General features: G+C 34.7%; 1 protein-coding gene across 1 annotated transcript; it reads left to right on the top strand.

The window, feature by feature from the left end:
* The first annotated feature begins 4,121 nt into the window (after nt 1–4,121).
* LOC127878331 (somatostatin-like receptor F_48D10.1) lies at nt 4,122–5,864 on the top strand. The gene is made up of 3 exons (XM_052424856.1): nt 4,122–4,544; nt 4,910–5,063; nt 5,851–5,864. Exons 1-3 carry the CDS (start codon nt 4,122–4,124, stop codon nt 5,862–5,864), a joined length of 591 nt encoding a protein of 196 aa, XP_052280816.1.
* The last annotated feature ends 7,094 nt before the right edge of the window (nt 5,865–12,958 follow it).

The raw sequence follows: 12,958 nt of genomic DNA, 5'->3' as shown, positions 1-12,958 counted from the left end.
TGTGTTAGTGTCTCCATTAACCGAACATAAACGGTATCAACGGCTAACCCTGCGGAAAACGGGCTTAATGCAAGTGTTTAAAGTATCGTCACAGATAAGCCTGTGCAGTCCGCAAAGATTTATCAGGGACGATACTTCAATTTTATCGATTTTTTCATGACGGCGCTTTTAAACGGCAACCAGTCTAGGCGGAAAGTGTTGCCCTTGATAAGCCTGTGCGGACTGCACAATCCAATCAGTGATGATCGTTTAGGCAGATTTTTTTTAATAAACCGGTGAATACATTTTTTTTATTTCGCGTTTTTTTCTATTAAAAGATCAATATATACACGCTCTTTTTAACACAAACTCGGTTTCTGGCATTTTTACTAAAACCAAACTGTGTGTATGATAGTTCAGTTAAATCCGCTATCAAGTGATTAAATATTTTTCTAATTTGAAAATCAGACGTGTCACACTAATTAACTCTTTGCGACATAAGTTTATCTAAATGAATTTTCAGACCGATGTATTAATTAAATTGACACAAAGATAGTGACAAATTGATATATTATGTAAACATAAGGGGGGTGGGGTAAACACGTGACAAACAAGATGGCGACGTCCATTCTGAGACTGTTTTTTTTTTCCGCCGTTTTATACCCTTTATTCCTTTTCATTTTCCAGCCATATCGGCAATTACGTGATACGCGTTTATATCGTATTAATAATCGCTCTATATCTCGAACTTACTCGCTGTAATAATCGCTCTATATCTCGAATTTACTCGCTGTAATAATCGCTCTATATCTCGAATTTACTCGCTGTAATAATCGATCTATATCTCGAATTTACTCGCTGTAATAATCGCTCTATATCTCGAATTTATTCGCTGGGGCATTTCTTACCGGGTCACAAAATTACAGCTACCGCTAAGAAAATTCGCAGCGAGTAAAGTCGAGATAACGAGCTCTGCCTGAGTAATATTATTATCACAAAATTTAACACAAAACAAATTTAATGCCCAACATCACTCAACTAATCCATAATTCTTTGGATAGGAGAAACTCAGGCTCAGGAGATGTTATTTGAAAAAGAAAACCTGTTTGCACAAAAAAAAATTTGCTCTAGTAATCTGCTTTAGCAGTGGACAATAAGAACGAGTTTAATACCATTTGTCTGGATCCACGAAAGGATCTTCATGTGCAGGCTCATTAATTTGTCCTACTGGTTTAGGATATGTTATTTAAAGAGTGTTTACACATGCCGGGCAAAGGATAAAGACAGCAGTAACCGTCAAGCAATACATGAGATAATGTTGTTTTCTCTACATTTACACGTGCTTAAAGCTCTAATGTCTTCTTCCTCTTCTTCCTCTCATTGTATAACTTTGAGAACAGGATAATGTCTATCTTTTGCGACAAACGAAAAGAGTCTGATGTCGCTTGGAATTGTGATGAAAATGCGAAATGCTAACCACACTATCTACTTCATAACTTCGAACTTGATTTCGGGACTGATTTCCAGGAATAATATAATATTAAAGATGTTTGATCGTTTCGTGAAAATTTTCAAAATATCCGGAATGCTATAATTTTGTGTATGGTGATTAATGTATAGATCTGTATCTGAAATAAATATAAAATAAACAGGGGGATCACCGTGAATAATTTTGAGATAATGAAGGTTTTTGAATGCCATTTGCGTTTGAAAAATGGTCATTTTTGCCGGGGCATATACTTGGGGGTACGGGAAAACTTGTGTGTGTAATACATGTAAAATGGCCTAGTTATATTGAGATTGTATTAGATGAGCAACTGTAACCTTTGTATTATCATACTGAACACATTTAAAACCAAAAATATTGGAAATCATAAACACGCACTCATAGTCTGATGTAATACCGCTCATAAGAGGCGGTTGACATTCATGGACACGTAACTTTGTATACATCTGACGAAGAGAAAGCAACGATTTTAAACAATTATTAAGTTTCCATTTAGACACATGTTCGAGATTTCATCCTTTTCATACACACTTTTCGTTTGTCTGTTTACAAAATGTGTCTGTAACCAGAGGGGGTAATCACGTGATAGTCAAGATTGCGACGTCCTTGCCAAGGCAGGTATTTTCACCGTTTTATGCGACATTGCAGCTATAATTCAAAATTCGTCCAATTGTAAAGTATCAAAAATGCTAAGGGAGCGTTTAAAAATTCTGCTTATGCCGTCTTGTATCATTTTTGAAGCTTTTTAAGGTATATTGACCATAAACATGTTTTAGGATTTTGACAATTTCAAATATAAATGTTCAACCAAAGAAGCACATTTTCACCAGCGATATAACGGGCGTTTTTAGCTTTTGTATCAGCACATTGGGCATTTTCGTTATCATCTTGTTCCCCTATGTGTTACACTGGACATTAAATGCGACAACACACTACAGAAGATAATAATGAATATACTTATATTCATAAATAAAAGTTGATACAGAAGTCGTTCAGGTGCATTAGAAAACGTTGCTCAAAATATAATAGACCATACCATGCATGACATACATTGGATAATTCACGATTGATGAACTATCCAATTAGTTATGTACATAGGCTTAGTACAATATGGGTTTTTAATAGATTTCACTTACATAACATGATATCGCTTTACTGATATCTTATACAACCAAGAGCTCAAATAATTTTTATTTCTAAACGGCAACCGGGTTCAGGATTACTTAGATCTTGGTAACTTCGTAAAATACTTGGATTTGGAAACAATTGTATTAACGGGTACAGTGCTATAAAGGTTATGTTTCGACAAAATACAATTGAGTCTATGTTCATGTGTCGCAGCGGTAACGTGCATGCGTTTGTTTCAAGAGGACCCGGGTTCGACTCCAGTGAATCGCCAAAGGTTTTATTCAACTTTTTTTACGTGTCATTACAATTAGTACTATTGAAACATTATAGATGAGTAAGTAAACATATTTAATAACAATTTTTATAAAAACGAACATCTGTGAACAAGTTCCTTTAATAGTCCTAATTAATTATAATATCAAGACAAAAGTTGCATAGCATATTGCCTTTTTCGATATTCAAACCCTGGACATCTGAAACAAAAGTGTATGTGCTCAAACTGCATTTAGCAGGCTTTAGAAAATTTCAAGGAAACATGAACGCTATATTAGTTCTTAACGTTTTTAACGCTCTATTATATTACCGATTTGGAACGATGTTTATCCGTTAATAATCCAACATTTACACATGTGTATTACTTAAGAACGTTTATTTCGCTTGTTTAAAAATAATGCATACATTCTGATTTTTAAAATCTGACAATTATTTTGAACATCGCTTTTTCATCACATTGTGAACAAGTCTCTTTAAAATATTATATCATTATATCATGTGAACAACATGTAAAACATTTATGGTTTTATACACTTGTTTTTATGTGCACAGTACCCTTAGAATCTAATATCCGTCTTGCGTTCTAATACCTAAATATTGAAAACTTTACAGAAAATAAATATTGGACGCCACTTAAGTAGTTTTGATAAATATCGGTAAACGCCACCTAAGTAGTTTTGCTATTTATTAAAATCGATTCTTAGTGTTGATCGCAAGTTCTTACAAATATAAATAGCCTTATTGACCGGAAGTTGCTTAAATATCTTCCGGAGAACCGGAAGTCTCTTATTGAAGTCGCAATCTATCCATGAATGGTATTATACCATAATTAGATTAGCAAACCCGTTTGTGTGAAGTGCTTTCCAATTTGAAAATTGATATTTACCATTTGCAGTGGGGGATAAATGAAAAATCCAAGCCATATTAAGTAAACAGCTCCCTCGGAAATCTGTATTTTTATTATGTGTGACGATTAAAAGGGCAACGAACACGCTCTCTGGATGTGTACGTTGCAAAGCCTTTCGCAACGGGAGAGAGGGTGATTAATCCCAATGTGAGACAGTCGACCTGAAGCTGTCAACTGTTTGAGGGCGCACTCGATCACTGTGTTTTGGAAATGTGAGTTTAGTGTTGCAACGATTTACACAGTATAGACACTTTTAATTATTTATGGAGTACCTGTCAAATACATTTATATTATCGGTCCTTTAACCAATAAGTGTTGGATTGAAATATGGCTTGCTCCGGGGATCAAATGGACAAATCGTTTATCTGCATCGGAAATGGTTCACAGTCGAAGTCATTTTTCACTTTCTATTCACAGTTCAATAGGAACTGGGGCGGGGAGGGTGTTCTAGAAGCCGTCGTCATGCTTATTCTGGCGATTATGTCTGTGCCTGGCAGTCTGGTTATTTATGTCTTTATTTTAAAGTCTAAGACAACAAGGACTGTGACCAACGTCTTAGTATGTAATCTGGCATTGGCGGACATAGCATATTGTCTGTCTGCACCGTTTGTCGCCTACGTCAGAGTACACGGAACCTGGACGCTAGGGGACGGTATGTGCATGGTGCTCATGTACTGGATGCACGTTTGTGAAGTGGTTATGATTTGGACGTTGACGGCAATCAGTATTGACCGTTATGTGAACATCAGAGTTGGAGTCTCTTCAAGCAGAAAACTTAGAAAAGTGCATTTGGTTGGAATTTGCTCTTTAATCTAATTAGTAAGCTTGCTGTTCTTTCTTCCATTTGCCATTTACTTCGAGGTTAAAGAAGGCGTAACAGGAAACTCGCAAGTCGTCCAGTTTTGTACGTTAGACGGCCCAGGGAGAGACACTTTCCAATCATTTATACGGCCCTCATCGCTCTCTTCTGTTTCTTCATACCCGTGAATATCATCACTATCAGCTACTACAGAATATTTTAAACGTTCCGGAACTCCAGGCGAGCGGTCGGCAGTTTTTCGAGGAATGCGAAAAAGGTGGACCGTAAAAATGCGGCTCGCCAAAGTAAACAACAGAAGGTTGTCTGGACACTTGTCCTCATTGTGTTAGTCTTCATTGCGATGTGGTTGCCACTGTTCATCGTGATTGCGCTTGTTGAATATGACGTCAGCAATCACGTGAATGGAATGCATTCGAACGCACTGATCTGGGCTGTAATATTTGCCTACGGTAACTCGCTTGCTAATGCAATAATGTACGGGTCAGTTTTTGTCCAACTCTGGAACGCTGTGTTCAGGTATTGCCGGCGAAAAATAATTCCGGGCGAAAATGAGACGGTAATTATTGATGCCCGAACAAGCGTTCATCATGTTACGACCTTAACCAATTTTTTAATCCCGAGGAAAGCACTATCAGAAGGGGTTATAAGACGCAATGATTACGGGAAAAGTACACATATTTCTGATGTGTTCTGGAGTTTTCTTATTCGTATATACCATGTTATCTCAGAAAACTCGTTCTTTCGATTCAGACAGTGTGCATACATCATCGTCTTATAGATATGTTTGTACATGTTTTTGATTTTTTATTTGATTTTAACCCATTCATTTTGTCAACTTATCAAAATGTTTTACAAGTATATTCATTTCAATTTTGATGTTTGATGAATTGCTTTTAACCGAAAAAGCGAGTGCAAACATGTAAACTACATTATTTACACACATGTCGTTAACAGAGAATTATTGAACATGTATGCATAAAATGCACTTATTATATTTAACACTTGGGAAATGGTAACAAAACATACAAAACAACATTATTAAAAGCCTCCAAATGAATTTATATTAAAAAACTCTGTAATCGTATGTTCACCGAATATAAAGAGACTAACAGAATAACTGAACGTTATAAAGCTATTGCCGAGAGCCGATGGGGATCATGCCCTCATACAACCATTTGAAAAAAGAAAAGAAATGAGGATTGGTTCATAGCATGTAAGGCTTGTAATGATTAACAGTCGCAGTGGCGTAGTTTATATGGTGTCCATCTAGCGACCAGGAGGTCATCGGTTCGATCCCCCTTGTGGTAGAATTCAACAGATCTCAACTGAAGACACCATGTACTATTTCTACCCAGGAAACGGATCAGAGAGCGTCTCAATAAACCTTTGGCTTTCGATGCAATGGAGCTAAAATAAATTCATGTTGCTGAGTGACGATGGCATATTTCTTAAAAACAATTTCGTGTTAATGAATAACAATTGCATGTTTGTGTATTACATAGGATTATTGCATTGTTTTATTCGTTACTTCTTTACAACATTTGGTTGAACGTGAATTGCATCTGTCGTTATAGTTTGTAAATTTCTAAATTTAATAAATACCAGCAATTCTGATTTATGCCATCAAATGGACAGCGATAGGCCATGAGCATGTTGCAAGGCATAAAGCAAAATTAAGTAAAGCAAATACCACTTGGCGATTTGTAATATTTCATTTATATTAATCCAAGATGTCGGCAGTTTTCTACATTCGCTCAGGACAGTTAAACCCCGAGATAGGTGTGGACTTTTAGTTACAGGCTATATGTGTATAAAAATGTCCCTGCTCTGAAAGTAAAAAAAATAAATTAATCAAATTTATGTTTGGTTAATTCGTTCGTGTGCCGGTATTTTCTTTTGTCTCTGGCTACAACTCTGCCTGCAAGTCACAAAGCACGTAGATTAATAACACAGCTCGGCAAATTGGAGTTCAACAGATTATGATGCGAGATCGCGATATTAATTTCGCTTTTGTAAGCCAGTGGTCATCATTCTGAAACAATGAGTGGTCCAAACGAACACTAAATGACTTGTTCACTGCAAGCGTTCGAACGGCCAGCGCACTTACTGCAGGAACAGGTCTATCTGCGGGTGTCGTTCGGGGTTTGCTTCAGTCGGGTGGTAGACGTGTTAAAGTGGCCTTTTCACAGATTTTGGCATGTTTTGAAGTTTGTCATTAAATGCTTTATATTGATATATGTAAACATTGGATATAAAAAGTCTCAGCAAAAAATCAAGAATAAAGTTTTAAAAATAAAAAAAGGTAACCCTCAGCAGGGTTCGAACCACTGACCCCTGGAGTCCTGGAATAAAATGTCTACGACTTAGACCACTCGGCCATCCTTCCGGATATACAGACGGATGTATTGTATACCTTATATAAGCAATTCTAGTAGTTTCACAAAATATAACGACAACAACAGAACTCTCCAAATTATTAATTCGTTTCGCATTGCAACGCTTGATAATTTTCGGGGTTTTAAATCGTCAAAAGATTCATATAATGGCTAATTTAGAGCATAGTAAAAGTTCAGTATTACTGTTGCCTCACACATTTCATAACTAAAACGAAAATTTGCGAATCTTAAACAACTTTTTTCAATTTTGTCAATTTACCCAAACGTGAAAAGGTCCCTTTAAGGTTCATGGGGGGGATAAAATTCATTAAAACTTCGCTTTGGTTTTTCTTCATTCAATGTGGTACAATATGGTCAAACTATATATCATTTTAAAGCTAAAGACGAATAGAATAACATAAACACATTTTTGACATTCAATATTTGTGTGCTTTATTCATATTTTGGTTTAAAACCAATATATTTTTACACTAATTTACAAAATCTCAATCTAAAGTTAGGAAGGATATGCACTACCTTAAGTTGAATAAATACAAAGCTATATACATATACAAGGTCAAGTTAGCAACATTTCACAGAAAATTATTGTCATAAAACAACAAATGAGTTTTTATTCAACTGCCTTTTTTGGATAAATTTCCTAAACAAAGTTCTAAAAATAACTAAAACGTAACTACTTTTTAAAAATCCTGGTATGGTGGATAATAAGAGTCACAATTCTATTTCAAAGGCTTAACAATTTTGTTATTTACCTCTCAACCAAATTGCAAATTTTAAACCATCTCAAATTGAAATAGATTGCAGACGACATATAAAATTGTAAAGGAATATAAAGAAATTGGCAAACCGATTGATTTTATATTTCGATTCCTTCTACCCATTTTGAAAGCGTGGCCCTCGCTGTGCTCCGTAGAAAAACGTGCAAAACAAATCGGTCGAAACCACGTGCAGTGGTGAGAAAACCGGGTATGTGTATACACATACCTGAGAAAACACATATTTATTTTGACAGTTGGGTGGCAACTAGTAAAACAACTATTAACATTAATCAGCAAGAGATCGCACTAAATAACAGAAATAACCACGTAGAGATATCATCACTTACCCTATTTTAAATATTTTCCAGCTGAAAATTGTCCCCACACGTCTTTTTTAGTTTATTTGTATTGTTTTTCTGGAGCCGAAGTGCATCTCACAGAATATCCATCCAACTTCCGTTGTTTTCACTTTCGTTATTAAAAAAATCCGTTTAAAAGAATTATTTCTACTTTTAGATTGTTAAGCGATGTATTATTATATATTATCAATAGAATAGTATACCGTGATGAATTGAACGGAGTTACGTATCGATCTTTCTGTCAGTCTGTAAGCGTACGGTGATTCGACAACAATTGTAAACATTGGTGAAATGCTTCTTACATAGTTATTCTTTTGAGTGTTTATGAGGTCTGATCGTGCAGTTTGCAAACATCAACGAAAAGATTACAATCCAATGCATTTGTCATCGTCAACCGTTTGGAATGTCAATTAGGCGATGAGTGAGTTTTTAGCATGTTTCTTTCTATTTTATGTAATATTATGAATTTACAAATGGCTGCCCCCATGGTGATGAAATGACATGTGTTCGAGTTTTGATATTTCTAAATATGTAAACTTTTTTTACTATTTAAGCGTAACTTGCCCTCGTCAATGACGATATTATTCACTAGTTATATAATTTTCCGCCGAAATACGTGGAATAAACATGATTCAGATTTTTGAAAATAATGTATATTTTAGTGTTAAAATCGCTTTGTATTTTGATTGTTTTGTTGATGGTATGATACGTTGATGTACAAAATTGGTAGCAGTTTGAAGGAAAAACATCCTTTAGAGCATATATGTATACATTTTCAATGTGGCACTCTTCCTTTAGTCAAATTTGATTTCAATGCTAGGCGTCCCACATTTTTCAAAAAGAAGCCTCTACATGAACCTTAAGCATCATTTTGAAGCGAGAAATTTGCAAATTCCTATTTAGAAACAGTTTTAAAACTAAAAGTTTATTTAAATATCTTGACCAAATGATCGACACATTTTTGTTGTGAAATAGTTTATGATTCAAAATGCATACAAACTTTCGTTGCATTTTAAAGGGACCTTTTCACAGGTTTTGGAATGCATTGAAATTTGTCTTTAAATGCTTTATATTGATAAATGTAAACATTGGATCTAAAAAGCTTCAGCAAAAAAACAAAAGTAAAATTAAAGAAAGAAAAAATAGTAACACTTATCTGGGCTCGAACACTGATCCCTGGATTAAAAGTCGCATAGACAACTCGGCCATCCGTGGTCATACATTTGTGTCCCCTACCGGTGAAACCGGAGGGGACTGATGGTTTGCGCTCTGTCAGTCTGTATGTCAGTCTGTCAGTCTGTCTGTCAGCCCGTCACAATTTTCTGGATCCTGCGATAACTTTAAAAGTTCTTCATATTTTTCATGAAACCTGAAACATGGATAGATTTCAATATGGAGATTATGCACGTCATTTCAGTTTGTTCCTACGTCAAGAATTCTGGTTGCTTTGGCAAGAAATATATATATATATATATATATAATGCTGACAATGGTGGAGATTCACCGGTAGGGGACCATATTGCTTGGCAATCTCTTGTATTTGATAAAATTAATCATCGTAGTGTCGCAAAATATAACGACAATCACAGAACACTTCGAATAATTCAATCGTTTTGTGTTACAAAGCTTTATAATTTTCAGGTGTTTAAATCGTCAAAAGATGCATATAATGCATATTTTGTGCATGGTAAATGTTCAGTATTACTGTTTCCTCACAAATATCATGATTACAACGAACATTTGTGAATCTGAAACATTGTTTTCCTAACTTTGTCAATTAACCAAAAGGTGGCAATGCCACTTTAAAATGTATACGCAGTGATGCTTACGAGTCCTCGAACAATGAACCTACCAAGTACGCAACAGCTCGATCGCTTTACACACGCACATACGCATGTTGTTTACAGCTTTGATTCATCGTGGTTAATTATAAAGGGAATAAACTTACTTTCGCGTGGCATGTACTTTCGTGAAAACAAACTCAGAGGCTAAAATCTTTCCGACAAAAGTAGTCTTCGTCCCGGAAAATATAGAGCCTGTGAAGAGTTGTCATCCGCAAATAGTAATCTGCACACTAAATTCATTTTTATTGGTTCTCTGTAATCTTATAAAGAAATTCCGTGCCAGAAAGTGCAATAAACCCATAAATCACTCGTTATTTTCATTAGCAATAATGTCAAGGGCACTTGTAGACCACTACATGCCGTGTTTAAGATGTTTCACATACGTTCACTTGGTTTATTACCTAATAAAAGATTTGAGGTCTGGTACGAAATCATGCAACTATACATTGTACTGGTAGTATTTAAATTTAATAAAGTCAACATTGTAAAGTGACCGAGTGATAACCTATTTACCTTTGAATAAGTGGGACAGTTATTGATCGAACTTTATTTATTACTTTATAACTATGGTGGACTATTATATTCAGAACCTCGTTCACCATGTACGGAACCAAAGTCATTCTCTATATACAATGAAACAACTTTCCAAGCAGACGTGAGTTTATTATAAATTGTGTTGGGGTGGTAGTATGGAACGCCTTGACTGTCTTATAATACCAAAAACTTGTGATATTACGTCAATCTGACTCTGCATGAATGCCTGTAACCATTATATATATGCATAATCACAATATATAAATACATAATTTGAATATATACATATAAAGCATTAATATATATAGATAAAATGTAAAAATATACAGATACAAATGTATTATACACAGATAATCTTCCATTATATAAAGGCATTTCTTCTTTATATGAAGGCAAAATATCTTTATATGAATGTCTGTAACCATTATATATATGCATAATTATAATATATAAATACATAATTTGAATATATACAGATAAAGCATTAATATATAAAGATATAATTTTCTTATATATAGACAACATGTAAAAATATACAGATACAAATGTATTATACACAGATAATCTTCCATTATATAAAGGTATTACATCTTTATATGAAGGCAAAAGATCTTTATATGAACATAAATCGTTATGCAATAATTATAAAAGATCCTTATATATACATAAAACATTGAGAGATACAGATAAAATTGTATTATATATATGTATTATACCTCGATACATAGATATTATGTATTGATATGAAGATATATGTATTTTAATTTTCTTATATGAAGTTTAGACATTAATATACGAAGCTATTCGTTATTTATGTATTGGTCACTCATCATTATATAAAGTGCTTTCCTCATTATAATACAACTACTAAAGAGTGAATTTTACAAGCCAAATATTTTGCACGCACCGGAAAATTGCGCGGTAATCTACAGGTTACAATATAGTAAAAGATTTCCTACACAAATTCAATGTAAATGCAATAACTTTAACGAAAAATAAAGTCAAACTTTTGCGCATAGAGACCCTCATAACCATACCTTTTCTCGAAGAGCATTCCAAGCCGAATTGATTTAAGCAATAAAAAAGATAGGTCACGCGACATGTAAGAAAGAACTCGCCACGAATCAAAAGTCACTGTTTTACGGCCATCTATTTACCGGCTTCTATCCAGTTCATGAGGGTTTCCCGCCATCTGTCAAAGTCTTATGTAGTCTCCAATCTTCAGATAAAAGAGTGAATTTCTAGTAAACAACAATGTTTTCCCTGCCACATGCACACAGAAATATACTAAAATATTTCATGGCAAGTGACCCTACAGAGAACCGTGTCTTCAAATAAATGATGTTCATGTTTTTAGAGAGTATAGCATTGCACTCCAAAAAGATTTAGTATATTGTAACCTACAGTCTACGTCTACAACATGGCAGACGACGCCGTAAGGAGTGTTTTGCATTCAATTGGTTTACATTCACTGTATCAAAATTTTATGAGTCAAAAAATAGATTCTATTGAGATTTGTAAATCGTTAGAAGATAACCAGTTAACAAATTTAGGTCTGGTGACCATTGGTGAAAGAATTAAGTTTAAAAATGCAGTGCAGCATTGGCAATCCATGCCCATCATGCCCATGGCTGAGAGCGATACGGCCGCATCTGGATCTAGGATCTCGACAGCGCAGGTACACTTTTTCGGCGTAAGCTGTCTTAAGCCAGCTTTTCACCTTAGCCTGACCTTTGTAAGTGTCCAATAAAATTCCAATAAAATTTCCCGCGGCTAGGTACGAATGAATACACTTCATTTATTCCATTGGCTGATTTGAGTATACCACCAGAACATTGGAAACATATCCGCGTCTTTGTAACACTGTTTTACTGTATGAAACAATTTTATCTCGAATGAAAAAGGCTTAATAGATAGAACAGTTTTACACTCAATTCTCGACATCAATACAGTTTGTGCGTACACCTTTTATTTTCAGAGTATTACCATCGCAAGAGCGTTTATACTTAAAAGGCTATGTTCTCATATTTAGTACTTACTTCCTTATTCCTGTCAACATGTTAGCATGTAAAAGTATAAAGAGCAATGGAAGCGAGGCCTCACTTTAAAGCATTGCATTTCAACCCGCGAGGTATATCGGGTCAAATTGCGGTCATTCAGAGTTTATATACAGGTCATCACCGGAGTTGGCGGCCAGTAAAATAATCGTTATATAATAAAGACGCTATCCGTGAACTAGGTGACCTGGAATTTTCTTTAGACCAGAAATATGTTAAATGAAGATATTCAGCAATATAATTATGGTATGTAATAATAGATTTTTAATGTGTTTTCAACAATACAATGATAAATATTATTGTTGATAAATTTAACAATAATTATTCGTCCATATTGCCTAATGTACTAAAGTGATATTATGAGCATGTAACAGTTTATAGGTGTCTATCGCAACC

Source organism: Dreissena polymorpha, chromosome 4, assembly GCF_020536995.1.
Source record: "Dreissena polymorpha isolate Duluth1 chromosome 4, UMN_Dpol_1.0, whole genome shotgun sequence".
Taxonomy (NCBI): domain Eukaryota; kingdom Metazoa; phylum Mollusca; class Bivalvia; order Myida; family Dreissenidae; genus Dreissena; species Dreissena polymorpha.
This window is presented reverse-complemented; position numbering and strand designations above follow the sequence as displayed.

Bases quoted from the DNA above. Each gene is read 5' to 3' on its own strand.
- LOC127878331 (XM_052424856.1), top strand. From the start codon at position 4,122: ATGGCTTGCTCCGGGGATCAAATGGACAAATCGTTTATCTGCATCGGA. The intron at 4,545-4,909 runs GTTGGAGTCTCT...AGTAAACAACAG, and splicing joins ACCGTTATGTGAACATCAGA to AAGGTTGTCTGGACACTTGT.